This window comes from Aricia agestis, chromosome 2, assembly GCF_905147365.1.
Source record: "Aricia agestis chromosome 2, ilAriAges1.1, whole genome shotgun sequence".
In the NCBI taxonomy this organism is placed as follows: Eukaryota; Metazoa; Arthropoda; class Insecta; order Lepidoptera; family Lycaenidae; genus Aricia; species Aricia agestis.
In genome coordinates this window covers 310,271-327,298 of record NC_056407.1, presented here as the reverse complement: position 1 = coordinate 327,298, position 17,028 = coordinate 310,271, and the positions used below count along the sequence as shown (strand labels likewise).

The window sequence follows — 17,028 nt, the reverse complement described above, 5'->3', positions numbered from 1 at the left end:
TATGATTCTTCAAAGCGATTATTTTAGCCCCGCAGTACTTCTACAAGGTGTTACAAAAATAAGTGATACTACTTTCACAGTGAATACTCTACAAGGAACACGTACACACCCTAAAGTATTATCACTTAGTTTTGTTACACCCTGTATAATAGCAAAAGTAACATGTAAAAAGCTAACATCTTAAAAATGTTCTAGTTCCAGAACTATATTCAATCTAAATCATTTCGACAGAGCTGTGCCCCGGACACACTCCGTCAATATTAGGTATAACCTGAATGCCAGGAAGGGTTATATGGATAATTTTATCTTCTTGAACATTACAGATCTCACGTAGGAGCTTTCCCATGTTCATTCCTTTGTTCTTTTTTTTTTTTTAATGAAATAAGGGGGCAAACGAGCAAACGGGTCACCTGATGGAAAGCAACTTCCGTCTCCCATGGACACTCGCAGCATCAGAAGAGCTGCAAGTGCGTTGCCGGCCTTTTAAGAGGGAATAGGGTAATAGGGGAGGGTAGGGAAGGGAAGGGAAGGGAATAGTTGAGGGTAGGGAAGGGAATAGGGTTAGGGGATTGGGCCTCCGGTAAACTCACTCACTCCGCGAAACACAGCGCAAGCGCTGTTTCACGCCGATTTTCTGTGAGAAAGTGGTATTTATCCGGTCGAGCCGGCCCATTCGTGCCGAAGCATGGCTCTCCCACGTGTAAATGTTCATAAATATTATGTTAGCAACGGCTCGATATCTAGATAGGTATAGAACGGTTTGTGTACTACAATACAGCATACAGCGACTAGCGAGTGTCGGTTGGCGGATTAGCGGCGGCCGGCGACGGGAGTGGCGCGCGCAATAACACCACCGCGCACCGGCGACCACGCTGCCGGCTGCTGACCACGTGACTGGCAGGTGTTACCCTGCGATACGAAACATAAACGTAGTTCGCAAACAAACGGATTACACCGCTTTGTGATCGCACAGTGTTAGAAATCGCTTCCGATCAGTAATCCGATTACTCGTTTGCATGTTTATTGAATTCGTATGAAAATCTGTGAAATTGAATAGAAAAATGTTGCGAAAATTGCAATCATGTCAATAGTCGCTAATGTGGCCGGCAGGATATCGGGATTCGGGATCATCAGTTGACTGGCGATTGAGTGTAATTGAAATCGCGATAAATGTTTTATTGACTTGCCCCTGCACGGTAAACGGTTTACAAGTGCACTGAGTGTACGGCACTCCATTGTGCTTGCGTTCGTAATGTCGAGTTGGCTACAGATACATCTTTTAATACTGATAGCTTGAATACGTTATACGTTATACTTTGTTAAATTTTACTATGTTACTAGATGACGCCCCCAACTCTGTTGCGCTAAAACTCGCACGGAAACCGTACATTTTCCGCAATAAAAGTACCCTATGTCATTTCCCGGGACTTGTAGTATCTCCATACCAAATTTTATCAAAATCGATTCAGCGGTTTGGACGTGAAGAGGTAACAAACAGACAGACACAGTTTCGCAATTATAATATTAGTATGAATTGCCCTATTCGATGACCTAAATTTAGACTTTCAAAACTGGAATACGCATATTTATGTTGTATTATGTTTCACTTTTTTGTGACAATTCCTGCTTACTACCAAGAGACTCAATCGCTCTTTCCTCTGTCTATTCAAAAAGAAACTTGAATTCAAAATTGAAAACTTCGAGAGACGCTTGATTTTTAGAGTTCGGAGTTAAATATAGACTCATTGACACGCGAGGAGGCAGACCAATGTTTAAACTTGTCTAGTCCGGCCACGTATAACGCTTTAAAAGTTCCGACTTCCGATGTCCAGGAGAACTGGCCCCCTCCCCGTCCATCCCGCTGCTCCCCCCTCCCCCCTGTACGTGCCGCACGGAGTTCCTGTTCCGTAAAAATTAGGCGAATAGCATGGGAAAAGGTTTGATATGACGTTTATTGCGCTGCCAACTGACTGGCGACTGCTGCTAATGTTGTAGAAGTGCCCTCTGCTAAAATTATATTATGTTTCTTATAGAAAATACTGCTTATTCAGAATATACGTGGTCTGCTCGTGTATTATTTTGGTGATAAATTCCCAAAATGTGTTCACTGTAAGTTCTGTAAAACTATGCCACGTAGTGACGGGATTCTGCGCCCCGTTACTGTGGGTCCATAATCCTTGGCGATTTGGATATTGGATTGTTTGGATCCGCAGTAAAACTGATTTTACTTAATTATGATTATAATAACAATGAACATTTACAATAGGACTATACAATATAATATTCACATTTCAGTGGTGGCATGGTGCTCTGTAATCGGATTATGTGACATGTCATTACCTGCTCCGCCGACATCTGAGTACATGTCAGGAGCTCTGTCACTTGTAGAGAGGCTTGGAGGCTGTATGTTATATTATGTAGCACGCATCACGCACGTGACAAACGAGGGGGGGGGGGGGGGGGGGGGCGGCAGGAGGGGGCGATGATCCGCGTGTTATCGTGTATCAATCGGTGCGCCTCCTTTGTGAGCACTGAGCAGCCCGCGACAAACGGAATACCATGTACAATGTATACTGTAGACCGTACTGTATTGTACATATTATGTAGGTACATACGTAATCGAGTAAACAGCGGGTTCATGCAATTGAATATGTGTCAGGTGTTTGTTTGATACTAGAATGTGCAAGTAGTGAGAACGTTGTCTGTACGATGCTAGGTTCTAGAGGAGGATGAAACTTTAAGCAGTAATACATACATGCTTGATGCTAAATAGGAGCTCTCGCAACTAAAGCCAAACGGACGGACGCTGGGTAAAAGAAAGAAGTTGTAATATTTAGTTAATGTTTATTTCTAAAACAATAAATATTATATTAGAACAAAAGAACGACGAACAATCTAGACTTTTAAGGCTAGTATAAAAGTAGAAAAACTTAGAAACAAGCTTAAATGTTTACTATCTACCGATACGAGCGCCTGACCAGTTGACTAGAGAATACACCTGAAGTGAACAATTCGCCAAGTATTTTAATTATCGTTAATGTTGTGAAGTTGGCTCCAGCGAGTTCCGGCAACTTCCAGCTTTTGTTGAGATTGGAAATACTTTCCCCGCCCGGAGCCGCGCGCGGCGCGACACACCGGTGTATGCGACTACTATCACTCTATTATACGGAGTGTAAAAAAAATAAGTGATAATACTTTAGGGTGTGTACGTGTTCCTTGTAGAGAGTTCACTGTGAAAGTAGCATCGCTGAAAGACCAAAATTTTTAGTCACTTTTGTATGGGGAAACTCGTGACCCTCGGGCCCTTGCCCATACAAAAGTGTAAAAAAAATTTGGTCTTTCAGCGCTGCTACTTTCACAGTGAACTCTCTACAAGGAACACGTACACACCCTAAAGTATTATCACTTATTTTTGTTACACCTTGTATAGTCATAAAACCTTGGACTAATACCTTAAAGTAGGACTTAAAATTAACTTGTACGATAGTTTAATATGAATAATATGAAATTTAACTTCTTAATATTTATAATCTCGGCAGCTATACTTAAGTGTATTGAAAAGTTTCGTAGCGAAGTTTCTATTGTTATATTATGATTATGGGATACAAATTATTGTAAACATACAACTTCATAAAGCTGTTGCATCGCTAATCGCTGTAGCCCAAATTTTGTCTCAATATCGTATTAAAAATGTAACGAATTTTTCTAGCAGGAATTAATATTATACACTTTATTAACACAATTTATTTGCTAAGTATCATAACCATACCGAAAAGTGAGGTAACTGATGTTCTTAAACTAGCACGTGTTGTACCTGCAAACAAAGTTTATATTATCATCACACAGTAATGAATAGGTTTTTAATGCAACTTAATAAATATATTATGTACCTACATATTAATGTAAAAAAAGGTTATATTTCATAAGATTACGTTAATTACTTCAAAACAAAGTTAAAATTTTAACTTCTTTTCGCTACGCTTTAATAATATATTAGTATATAATTATTCGCGTAAATATTACTTAAAAGTAAAGAATGTGAATAAATAGTATAAGCTCTATACGTGCGAGAGCCATGCTTCGGCACGAATGGGCCGGCTCGACCAGAGAAATACCACGTTCTCACAGAAAACTACGTGAAACAGCGCTTGCGCTGTGTTTCGCCGAGTGAGTCAGTTTACCGGCGGCCCAATCCCCTACCCTATTCCTTTCCCTACCCCCCCCTATTCCCTCTTAAAAGGCCGGCAACGCACTTGCAGCTCTTCTGATGCTGCGAGTGTCCATGGGCGACGGAAGTTGCTTTCCATCAGGTGACCCGTTTGCTCGTTTGCCCCCTTATTTCATGAAAAAAAGCTGTTACAAAGAAAATACATCATAGTTCGCAAAAGATGTGAAAGTGTCAGAGGAGCGAAGTGCGGCAAGTGGCAACAGTCGGCCAGCGCCGGCCCGCGCCCGCCCGCGCCCGCCCGCGCCCGCCCGCGCCCGCCCGCGCCCGTTCGCGCCCGCCCATCACTGCTTCAACAATTTCATACCCCCGCGGCTCGAGTGTTGTCGCTTTGAAGTGGCTGACTTCGAGGGCCGCGGGAACTTCTTATGATCTCATCGAACATTTTATCTCATCTTGGGCTTCGGATTTCTTGATTGATGTGCGAGTTTTTTACGGAAAATCATCAATATTTCAAAATATACGATAATTATGTTTTTCCAATACGATTAAGTATGTTTGCATCTGTATTGCATTTTGCAATTTGCATTAGGGTATTTTCGAGGTCTGGTTGCGTAGGAAGTGAGACGAGGTCTGTGAATTGTCGACTGTTATACTTTTTGTTTCACATAAATTGGTATTTGCCAGTGGTCTACGCGACTCATAGAGTTCGACAGCTTATATTGCTTCTTGGTATTCTGAACTGGTGAAGTAATAGTTGTGTTGTCTTACCGCTGGCCTGTCGCTCCTGCGGCTGCTGGACGTCGCCGTAGTCGTCCACCGCACGACCTGTCAGTTGACATACAACATTATATTGTATCTATTCAGTTCAAAATTAAACAATCATTTAAATTATTATTTATTGGTATCGTTATATAGTACTATTCCTGTATGCTTCATCTTTGTTCACGTTTAGATTGTACTGGACCTTATGAGTGTACCTGGATAGTATGTGGTGGTCCTGGTGACGGTATAGTTGGCGTAAGGCAGCGTGATGCTACACACGAAGGTCTGCGCGTGCGCCGCGGCGGGCAGCGCGGCGCGGGATACGGCGCTGTACTGACCGTACGAGTCCATCGTCACTTCTAGCTTCGCTGCCACTACCGCATCTCTACACAACCGAAGATTACAACCATTTTAGAGCTATCAGATATTGTGAATCTGTGATCCCTATTTTTTATTTTTTTTTAAACGGGCAATTGGCCACCACACGTTCCCACCACTGCAACTCCTGTATCAGGATCAACATTGGTAACCAACCACGACGAAGTTAATCAGAGAAAAATAGGAGGAATAGAAGATGAGTGATCCATATTGATTAGCATGAAAGTCCCGTCAGAGGCAAAATAACTTTGAATGGTTGTACAGGATAAACTTTCCGTCCGGTACGAAGTAACAAAAAGACGTAACGATGCAGTCTTGGAGTTTAGTTTGCATGTTAGATTGAGCATGCCCTCCGAGTTACCTTTGTCTGGAACTAAAATAAAGTTTTTGCAGCGAATTGCGTCCGGACTTTTCCGTCGAGTGTGTACTGTGTACTGTGTATTGTGTGCTCAATTTTCGCTCGCCGATTCCGCGCGTTCTACTTCCGAAGGAAACAACTTGTGAGTATTTTTCGCTGGCGGCAGTCAATTATGTTTTGACAAAGGTGCCGGTGCGGGCGACGGCTGCGAGCGCCGGGCGCGTGCCGCTACACTACACTAAAATATATTCTTTCAAAAGCGAACCTTCCAGCTGAAGAACATGTAAATATTTAATGTTTATTTTTCTGTCACCCCGGAATGCCCCGGATCTGCACGTAGCTAGTAGTGTGTGTGGCAGTCCGGTCTAGACACGCGCCCAATTAATATCATATTGTCCGGGGATTACCCGCCGGGCGGTCCGCCGCCGCCGGTCGCCCGTCCGCCGCACGCGTCACAGAGCGCCAGGTACATTATTGACATAATATTATACGTAACTATGTGCTGTAGCAATCTGTTTGTCAATATTGTACTGAAGTATTAAAATACTAAACTAGACAATAAATATTTGGAAGATTCTTACAAAAGTCGCTAATACAATACGAAACCCTCGTAGCGCGCTTGAGGCTTAACCAGTAAACACAGGAAAGTCGGGGTCAGTTAAACTCGTGAACAACAAGAAGGTTACTCACTCCTCGGTGAGGATGGTGAGCTCCGGGCGCGGGTACATGTCTTCGGCCGAGCACACCAGCGTCGCCGAGCCGTTACCCCGCTCCTGGTAGAACTGGAAGTTGCGCGGGACGCCTGCACAGAGGTAACCAGCAATACGGTGTTACAGGTGTAGAATGTAGTAAACCATAAAATGCTAAGTAGGTGTGGGTAGTTACTGTAGACGAGCATGGGCCTGGTCTGGCGGTCCTCGGCGGTGTGGGTGGAGACGACGCAGGTGTAGCGGCCGCTGAGCTCGGGCGCGGCACGGCGCACGAGCACGGCGCGGTGGCGCTGCAGTGGGTCTGCGGACGCCGTGTGGTTTAGGTCCACGCGGCCCTTCAGCAGCCCCACTGCCTGTGGCCGCAGCGGCGGGATCCACTGGTACACGAGGCCGGCGGCGCCGTTGAACAGCCACTGCACCACCAGCCCGCGCGGCTCGGGGACGACGTACTCGCAGTCCAGCAGCACCGGCGACCCCGCCGCCGCCGCCGCTGGCACCGACAGTCGCTGGATTTGCGCTCCCCGGCACCACTGTGCACCTAGAGAAGTTCGAGTGATTACCGATCGCTGCAGTTCAGCTATGTATCTTGATTCTTAAGCGACGTAATCTATATGCAAACAAACTCCTCGTATGAGATCTGCGTTCGAACGGTATCCTTTCTAGATGTGATCGTTCGGATGATATCGTCACCCGTCGGGAACCCGTGACCCACATCGGAGACAATATAGTAATGGATTACATTAAGCCCGATCGACTAAACTCTGCCAATAAAAACAAAAAACTCATAAATCAACAAAATGAGCGCCACCTCGCCGGTTATACCGCCCCCGCCGATCAAAACAACGAGAAAAATAGCTGCGGACGGAACGGCGGAGCGGAACTTATTTGCCTGCGAAGTGCATAATGAGGGGAGAGCGGTATCGTGGTATGATCCACCTCGGCCGCCAAACTCTCATGAATAATGCAGCGCGCTGGGACAATAACTTTATAGGTTTTCACAGATATTGGATTAATATATTATAAGCCGAGCGGCGCCGGGCGGCCGAGCGTCGTGCCCTGGGAAGCGCGGTGCCCTTTTTGTGTGCCACGGCTAGAGCTCGCGATCCGTTCAAATACAGTTCAATCTAAAGGTAAACAATCATGCCTCTTAGCTGGCGAGTACTCGATAGTTTTGTAATATCTGTTGTGATCGTTTTGCTCAAAATTGTATCCGGAGCTATTATTGAATGATTATTATTTATTATTAATAGTTATGAAGTTATTAAAAGATAGTTCCCAGACTGTGAGCCTTTACTCTACTTTAGTGCAAATATTTAAAAAAAATATTAACAAGTACAGTGAGAGCAACTCGAAATCAATAAACAGAGATCTAGTGTTTGTTGCCTACCTACGGAAACGTAAAGTTACTCCTAGTTCCTCCTCCCGGTAGAATTCCTATAAGAGATTCATAGGTCAGACGTGCCGGGCCAGCGAGTCACATGTACAGTCGCTAACAGATACAGTGTAAACCTTATGGTCGTAGTAGCTGGGGCTAGAATTAGCGCGCCGCATCTGTCAGCGACTGTACGTGTATCGGCTGTCGCTCTGTTGTCGCTCTGTTGTCGCGAGATCAAAGCGGTTCAAGAGGTGCGCCTTACAATATTTAAGTCCTCGTGTATTGTGCAGACATCAAAGTGTCGAGAGGCACCGGCCTTTGTACCTCACCCTACCTCGCCCTACCTCGCCCTACCTCGCCCTACCTCGCGAAACACTGGAGACAAACAATCACCGAGCAACGTCACGACGAAAAACACCTTACGTCAAAAAATTTACAACAATAAAGGTTACAAATTGTGTCGTAGGCGAGTACTTTAAATACCTGTTTCCACCAAAAGTTGAAACATTTGATTATAATAGTAACTAAAAATTACTAAAACTAGGCGGAAAACTTTTGTAAAAGTAGTAAAGTATGAAAATAAATTAATGTTACAAAATTAAGTTAGTAAAAAGTAAAATGTAGTTTATTTTACTTTTTACCTTTTTTTAGCTTTTGAAAAAAAGATGGAAGAATAGAATTTTCCGATATTTTCATAGTACCTACATTTTAAGATGTTGCTTCCATAAGTGTAGTTAGCAAAAAAATTGTTACAAGTACATACACTTTTATATTTGTACGGTCAGCAGTTCAAGCTAATACACAATACGTACGGGAGCATAGCAGCAGACACAGCAGCGGGCGCGCGAACCGCATGTCCGACACTGCCGATCTGGGGGCGGCCGACCACCACGACACACTGTCGGCGAGTGCCGGCCGGCGCGGCGGCGGGACGGCGCGCCGGCCGGACCGGGGCGCACGCGTGACGTCGCCTGTTGATCCCCGACTAATTCCTCAACTTTCAGTCTATTTGTTCCATACTGAGATTGGCCTATGAAAATATTTACTTCCTCTACAAAATATTGTTGTATACTACTATGGGTTACTTTTCAAAAACCACAATGTAGATTGTAGACACTTAAATTAAATACGAGTAATTATGTTTTTGGTAATTACTTTTGGAGAAGAACTTTCAAATATAATATTGTGTTAAGTGGTAGTTAAATGTTAGGTCAGTATTGCTGAATATAATAATTTTCGTCCGCGTCTTGTAGTAGACAAGCTAGACGGGCTACCGCGGCGGTCGTAGCGAGCGGCGGGCGGCAGGCGGCGGGCGGCGGGCGCCACGGAGCTACGTGCTACGCGCTACGGAGTATCCAGGTGCATATTCACAAAGTTTCTACGAGAGAAAATTGTTAAGTAGATGATCTCTATAGTTTAATTATTAGAGAACTCAGTTTTACTACATGTTTCAACTTCAGTAGTGTTGATATATATTGAACATAAAATTATAAACTCTACATAATGAAAAATAGAGTCCCCTGTGAAACGCAGTGCAAACATCGGTCCTGTTAACTATATGGCTGCAGCTACCAGGCGCCCCTGTGGACTGCGGGCGCCGGGATTATAAATGAAGTTTTGAATAATAAAGTGCGCGGACAGAGGTTTAATAGAAAACTGCATTAGAATAACTAACGACCGCGCTGACTTCACCGGCCGCCGCGCGCCGGTCAGGTCACTCTGTACGCGAGCTTCAAGACTTAAACTTTATTTTAAACTATATTATCAAAATATTAATATAGCTCAGTGCTTTGTTCAGGCGTTTTCAAGAAGTTTTCTAATATAATTAAAACCGTTCAAAACGAAAATATTGTGCTCTAATTAAAGTATATTGATTTCAAAAGTCTCTAACATTACATGGCACAAAATTACAAATACTTTCGTGTCTCTGTTATAACGTTTCGTTTGTAAACAATGGCATTAGTATGCCGCGCGGAATTCGGGGACATCGCAATAAAATATGATGAGAAGACATGGAGCAACGAGGGGAGAGAATATTGCATGACACCGCAGATCACTTAGTACATGGTAAATTAATGGTAAAAAGAGTTTTCTTTGCTGAGAACTAAGAAAAAAATTGAAAAAATAATGTTAAGTAAACAATTTTTTTGCTACTACTATAGTTGATTTTTATTGAACTACTGAATAAGTAAGTTCCCGTCACCATCACAACCCGGATGTGCATCAGTGATGAGGAGCCGGCTCCAGCTGCGACACCGTGTAATTGCCGACCATCTCCATGACTACTTGCGGTACAATTGTACTTGTGAGTATTGATTACCGCCATTAAAAAGTCGTTATTAACATCGACATTACATACACGAGTGTTTTGCGTAGTTGGGTAGCGTATGTACATTCCGAAACTGGGGATAACGACGCTCTTTGACCGCGGCGCGTGAAATCCGCTCCCGACTTCTGTCATCATCTGCCGAGTCAAAGGGCCCCAAAAAAGTGCGGCGGTCGGCGGCCGCCAACTTTGGTCCTTAATTAGGCCCGTCGTTAATTCGGCCCGTCAAAGGCGGGCGGCGGTCAGGCGGCAGGCCTTTATTAAAGCCGGCAGCTGTGTATTAGTCGGTAGCCGACGGCCGCTGTAGCGCGATTGTCGCAGTCGCTTAAAACAAAATCAAGGTTTTTTAGTCAGGAGTCAGGAGTCAGGATGCGTCGCGCCGCGCCGTCCTCAAAATCAGTCAAGTACCGATTGCGCACAATGCTCCATTGTTTAATTTGTATTATCTTTGATTACAGTAAACAATAGCAAATATAATATTATGTTTTATTTTAGAATAATTAGTAATTACATACTTAATACACATATTTGGCAACATCACATCACATTGTCCTTTTAGTATTTTTAAATATTAGACTAATTAACATATTTTGTGTAAAAATAACTGCTATGAACACTGAAACTATACAAATACCGTACTTAAAAATTTAAAATAAATAATAATAATTTTCACTTTAGTGGCGGCACAAGTGGTGCTTTTATTATTGAGTCCATGATACGTCTCTTCTCTTTACGTCTTAACCCGCTACTACACACTCGGATTGCCGGTGTAGCACAAAGTATTGCCGGGGGTGACCGGGGCCGCTAGTCCAGCGTGAACGATATGCTGGTCGAGGCATCATCGGCGGTGGGGGCGCGGGTGTCAGCGGGGGGCGGGCGGGCGCGGGCGCGGGTGTCGCGCGGGTGCAGGCCGGCCGGGCCCAGCCCATACGGCGCCGTCGCCCGCGTCACCAGGTAGTAGTTGCCGGGGACCCTGCAACACCAACAATTTCACTGACGAAGAATGTAAAAATAATTAAAAATTGAAGCTCGTAAGTCGTAGCATACTGCTCTCATGAGAGTGTCTCTCTCGTGAGAGCAGTATGCTACGACTGTTGTACGAGCGATTTAATATACTAAATGAGACCACTATTATTATTAGATCAATAGGAAAATGTAATATTTAATAGGCATGTTAAATACGAAAATACGCGTTCCCCTTACGCGAGTTCGTTGCACTCCCCGATGTCGATGAGCCGGTCGTCGTCACTCCTGTGAGTCCTGCCCCTCCTCTTCCAGTCGCGATAGCTCCGGGCGTGCAGCGCCACGAGCGTGCCGGGCCGCTCCACCGCCTCTACCGCCAGCTGCCAGCTCCGGTTGTGGTTGCACAGATCTGAATTAACGTCAAACAGGTCGATCGACTTCATAATTGGTCGGACTAGTATCGATAAATTCGATAAATATTATTAGGACTTTCATAAAGAGAGGTAAGAGCCTTTTCTGATGGATCGAGAGAATTAGGCACGAAGAATGTCATTTGACATATGAATCACGACGACGCCTGTGTGGCGTGTGCAAAACGAAGAAAATCGTGAGCTCACCTTTGTCGGAGAACATGGCGCTGCCGCCGCGTCTCGGCGTGCAGCCGGGCTGCACCACGCGCGTGGGCCGTGCGTTGGGCCACACGTCGAATGTGCCGGCGCGCCCGCGGATGCCGTACCGGTCGGGGTCGGTGTGCAGCACCAGCACCGCCGCCGCCGCGCCAGCCGACAGCCGCAGCGCCGCCGGCCGGTTCTCCCACCCCATGCCCGACGGGTCCAGCCCGATTATACTGAGGAGGAATTGTCAGAAACGACAATGAAGTTTAAAAATGAAATGGAATTAGACTTATCATTTTATCAATTCCTTATATAGAATATCTTATATTTTTCTCTCGATGTTTTTAAATAGCAATGAAACTCGGCCAAAGGTTCTAGGATTTATAATATTACTGCGGTACCCACAATTATTATAAGCGCCACATTCCTGCATCGCACTATCGAAGTTTTGTAAGTGCGTCGGTACTCGGTATATATACGACAGCTGAAATATATCATGTGTGACGTGGGCTTCGGCCTGACCGAGCATAACACTCGATCGGTCCCATAGCCCACAATATTATGTAAGTGCCGCCGTACAAAGTTGACAAAGTCGACTCACCAGGGCAGCCGCGTACCGCTGCGGGAGAGCTGGTGGCCGGCGATGCCGAACACGTGCGCGCCGAGCGAGTGGCCCACCAGCCGCGTGTCGCCCAGCTCCAGCCCCGCGCGGGACAGCACCCCCAGCGCGTCCGCCAGCTCCACGCCCAGCTGGGGGAGGTTGAAGTACGGTGCGTCATGCGGGGGTTCTATTCGGGGAATCATTTAGGAGTAAAGTCGTCAAATGGAAGTCGCCGCTGAAGACGCATAAGGAGCTGCATGACCATGTTCTAAAATACTCCTCTTAAGGAATATAACCAGTATACGTGTAAACTTTCTAAATATCCAAGGACACACGGGGGAGCGGGAATATAGAATCATAAAATAAATATATAAGTGTCCATAGTGAATATCCAATTACAGTTTCGCCGGTAGTCCCCACTCCACACTCCCCACTCCACACTATACGGCCGTAATAAGCGCAACAAAATATTAATTAGCTACATATTTGTTATTTATTACGTGCAATCAGAGTATTACAGCAAATTACGAGATAAACACAGCTGGGGACGTGTTAATTCATGACACTGGGAATTTCGTATGCCACGATGATGGAGATTGCGAGTGCTTCACTAGAATATTTGCTGCAACATACGCCTAGCAAGGAAGCCTGATCGTCGAGCTCCTCGCTTTGCGCAGTCGGCACCTAGGCACAGAGAGCGCGCGCTAGAGGTCTATATTAACAGGAGTATATACCTTAATGGCGTTGGGCACGGCCCAGCTGATGTAGGAGCCGACGTAGGAGGGCCCGTGCGCCGCGGCGCCGCACTCCCAGGCCAGCAGTGCCACGTTGTGTCCGCGCTGCAGGTACGCGCCCGCCAGAGCCTGCATCGCGCGACCCTCCGCCACGCCTGAACCGCGTGTTACCAAAACATTAATAAACTGCACAGCACTGTCGATGTCTACTGTTATGAATTATTATGATAGACGTGTCACGTGGGGTAGGCTAGCCCTCTCGCGTCGTGCTGGCGGAATCTGTACCCCGCGGAACCGCTCGCACTCCGAGCTTCGACGAACTCGAGCACCACAAGTGTAGAGTCGCTATCTTTAGTTCTGCGGACCGAGCTGAGCTGCTTCAAATTTCATCAAGCTATTTAAAGACTCTTATATTTTATTCAAACGACATAATAATAATTATAATGTGTGGTACCGGTGAAGCCATGCGTGATGACGGTGGTGGGCCTGGTGCGGTTGTACCAGTCGCCGGCGAGTATCTCGGCGCCGGCGCTCAGCGGCAGCTCCTCGTAGTCCTCCACAGACCTGCAGCAGCACACTCCGAGTTACGGGCTACGACACAGCAGGGGCAACGCCACGTGTCACATTGTCTCCTACAATCTCATACATTGAATATTTAGAAATAGAGCTGATAGTATCTAACTCATGGGATTCAAAATTTTAATTTAACACTCACCCATAATAGAACCTCAGCTTCGCCTCGTCCTCGCACCCCATCGACACTGCAATAACGGCCATAATGAATTAAGTTAGCGTAGTAGGTACCTACTAGGTCGAGTAGGTACTCGTAACATCTAAACGACTACAATAATATAATTTTCCATATGAATACCTAGCCGACATTCGAAATGCACGGTTAAACAAAGGCCGCAGCAGCTATGTTAAACTGCAAGCCAGGTTTTGATTGTATTCATTTACAGTTTGAATAATTTTTCCGTTTTGTTTTTTTTTCATTCATTAAATGGAGTTGAATTCGTCCCGATTGAGCTTAGCGAATTCGATACGAATATAATTAAATTTTCCCATTACGGCGCGTTTGTTCGGCTGAAATAGAGCCGAATAAAATGCGACATTCATCCGTCGGCGATGAGCCGGCGACCGGCATCAGCGACGCTAAACTCAATTATTACTAATCGCGTTTGCGACAAAATACTTGCAAATTGCACGTGTGACGTGACCCGCACCGCCCGCACAGTAGGCGTACTACGAAACCGTTTTGAGACTCAAACAATCGGCTGAGAATGCCGCGTCCTGCTCTAACAACGTCATTTCCCGTTTGTTAGAGTAGGATGCAGCATTCTCGTACGATTGTTTGAGTCTCAAAACGGTTTCGTGGTACGGGCCCTGAGTTGACAGAATTCCCGCACGGAGCACACCGCCCGCGCCCGCGTGCTACATCTACTTAATACATCACGTGTTTAATATATTTTTGTAACCGTATCGAATGAATAAAATGCATATTTTATGTATTATAGTCGACATTTCTTATACTATGAAAGTTCCTTTCTCTGTAATACTATAGAAACAAGTACGGACACCTAAAGTTTCCTTCCGTCTACTCGTCCACCCGTTTGCCCGTCTGTCCGTCCTGTCGAGTCCTCGCGCCTTTAAATTATCGATTACAGGACTTAGAAGATCGCGTACCGCAGGTTTAACCGAATCGTCCTGATACAAATAATCCGGCGGAGAAAGTTCGCTCCACTGACACAGAATATGAATACATTTTAAGGAGAAATTCTTCAAAACTGCTTTCTTGAGCGGGCAATATTATTTATTAAATCCGATCGAAACATCGTTATAAGTCTCGACATTTTTTATATCGACAGAGTTCAATCTCGACCTGTTGCAAAACTTTGCCCTTAAACTAGGGGGCACTCTCATTTGACAGGAAGTAACCGGAACGAGTGCAGAGTGCCCGAGCACGAGTCGGCGGCATCGCTTTAATATAAGCCATTTTCGACGTACCAATATTTGGTCAAGCTTAATACGTATAAACTAGCATATCCGCTGATATAAATAGCTGTATGTAAATGTGTTAATAAAGTTCGGCGACTTCGTGACTGGCCGTGTAACACCGTCGTCACCAGCTGCCAGAGCCGGCACCCGGCGGTCACCACCACGAGACCACACTATACTCAGCTTCCGTAGCTCGAGATTTTCCAGCCGGAGGTAGGCAAATAGCTGGAGGTGCAGACGTGCACTACTAAGATGCGCAATTTACATACTAATTACATATTTATACGGGCGTTTAAACTGCATCTTTACTTTACTACATCGCCGGAGATTGTGTCGAGATTACGAAACTTTTATATAATGATGATAGTAAATAATATTATAATATTGAAACAAAGTCAACGTACCGGAAAGCAGAGCGCACACCACCGCGGCCGTCGCACGAGCACACATCTCAAGATTTTGACGATATATGACGCGCGATGCACGAATTTCGGTTTTATATGCAGCGCAGGGGCTGCGTGCTGACGAGTGCCCGGTCAGCACCGGTCGCTGCCGCAGTCGGTGACTCGGCCGGCGGCGCTCCGATCTGGCAATGTTAACTCCTATCTCTATGTAGAGGATCGTAAACCATGTGTATGCTGTATGGAGCTGGGGTGCTGGACCCAGTAGCAGTTCCGGAACTCCGGAATGAACTGTCCCCATTAGTATTTCCGGACCAATACGACCTGCAAACCTTCAAGAAGAGAGCGTATTATCCCTCTAAAAAGGCCGGCAGTGCACCTGCAGTTCTTCTGATGTTGCGAGTGTCCATGGGCGACGGTAGTTGCTTTCCATCAGGTGACCCGTTTGCTCGTTTGCTCCACTAATTTATAAAAAGAAAAAAACTTTTAAAAGACAACACGTCGCGTATTAATGCCCCTGGCCCGCCGCCTCGCCGCTCACAACGTTGAACTTATATCGCTAGCACCTACAGCTTCACTGTTCCTCGTCGCTTCAGTGTGTGTTCTGCTAATATTTTGTTATTCGTATTTAGCCAATAGGTAGTACCTACAAAACTTGTGTTCCTCTTCATTATCACTGTTAATCTACCACACTCAGTAGTCACTAGTCAGTGAGGTGGACGACTCCGAACTTAAACTGTGTTTTGAGCGACATTATAACAAATTGAGGGGATTGGAATATTTTGTTCAATTTTGAAATATCACAACAATTTATTTACAAAATATGAAAACTAAGTTAAGTTAGATACCTAATTATAACCGCAGATTGCCTACACTTATTTCGACGTGGAATTTCAGATCGTGATTCGTGTCGAGCGACTATTTTGAGTAAATATTAGCAAATTTAATATATTATTATGTATTTTGTTCCGTTTTGGGGTTCCGTTTTTTTTTGTGCTGAAGGCAAGTTAAGTAGCCCTGATGTCACTACGACCCTTGAGGATCTATTGTGATTTGTGACTCCTTCGCATTAGATTACCGTCCCCAACCCAATGCTGCTCATAAATTTAACGATGTGGTTGGGGTTGGTGCCACGAATTTCCTGTGTGGATGAGTATTCGTAGCAACCAAGATGCTTGTTTCTGCTCTGTAGTAGAGGAGGACAGTCAAGGATAAGGTGTATTGGTGGCCCGTCCACCTCGCAAAATCTGCAAGTCGTTAAGCTACTAATACATATTCTGTTAAGGTGCTTATTGAGCTTGCAGTGCCCAGTTAGGCTTCTGGTAAGGATTCTTAATTGATTCCTACCCATAGTGAGCACTTTTTCTGACAGTTTCTTGATGAAGCCAGTAATTAGTGCCTTGAAGTGTGCACTGTTCAAGGACAGAGCCAGGTCTCAGCCCATTGCATTCTGCTTAGTTCGCGAACCCATTCCTCGAGCACTTGCTTTGTAGTACTGGGAGATATTCCGCAGACCGTTTCTGTGCCATATCTGAGACTCTCGGCCCCAAGCCTAGCCAGTTCGTTTGCGGTTTCGTTGCCGGGGATAATACTAGGCGGCTTTTGTTGTCCCTTCCTAGCATGTTCAACGTCTCAATGCATTC

The 17,028-nt window shown here is 45.3% G+C and overlaps 2 protein-coding genes across 2 annotated transcripts; both read right to left on the bottom strand.

Moving 5' to 3' along the window:
* Positions 1–3,743: 3,743 nt before the first annotated feature.
* LOC121735980 lies at positions 3,744–10,031 on the bottom strand. The gene is made up of 8 exons (XM_042126991.1): positions 10,023–10,031; positions 9,026–9,095; positions 8,564–8,722; positions 6,552–6,914; positions 6,357–6,468; positions 5,146–5,315; positions 4,937–4,993; positions 3,744–3,814 (listed from the first exon to the last, which is right to left on the bottom strand). The coding sequence occupies exons 1-8, from the start codon at positions 10,029–10,031 to the stop codon at positions 3,744–3,746; spliced, it is 1,011 nt and encodes a 336-aa protein (XP_041982925.1).
* A 775-nt stretch (positions 10,032–10,806) lies between these two features.
* On the bottom strand, positions 10,807–15,458 carry LOC121739726 (phospholipase A1-like). Its single transcript, XM_042132274.1, has 8 exons — positions 15,389–15,458; positions 13,705–13,750; positions 13,444–13,553; positions 12,990–13,144; positions 12,256–12,404; positions 11,658–11,887; positions 11,281–11,449; positions 10,807–11,050 (listed from the first exon to the last, which is right to left on the bottom strand). The coding sequence occupies exons 1-8, from the start codon at positions 15,432–15,434 to the stop codon at positions 10,882–10,884; spliced, it is 1,074 nt and encodes a 357-aa protein (XP_041988208.1). The 5' UTR covers positions 15,435–15,458; the 3' UTR covers positions 10,807–10,881.
* Positions 15,459–17,028: the final 1,570 nt, after the last annotated feature.

Coding starts and splice junctions, on each gene's coding strand:
- LOC121735980 (XM_042126991.1), bottom strand. Junction 6,915..8,563: donor GTGTCTGCTGCTATGCTCCC/GTACGTATTGTG, acceptor GAACTTCTCTAG/GTGCACAGTGGTGCCGGGGA. Junction 4,994..5,145: donor GACCACCACATACTATCCAG/GTACACTCATAA, acceptor GTCAACTGACAG/GTCGTGCGGTGGACGACTAC.
- LOC121739726 (XM_042132274.1), bottom strand. CDS start 15,434: ATGTGTGCTCGTGCGACGGCCGCGGTGGTGTGCGCTCTGCTTTCCG. Junction 13,751..15,388: donor GGTGTGCGCTCTGCTTTCCG/GTACGTTGACTT, acceptor CCGTTATTGCAG/TGTCGATGGGGTGCGAGGAC. Junction 13,145..13,443: donor CATCACGCATGGCTTCACCG/GTACCACACATT, acceptor CACGCGGTTCAG/GCGTGGCGGAGGGTCGCGCG.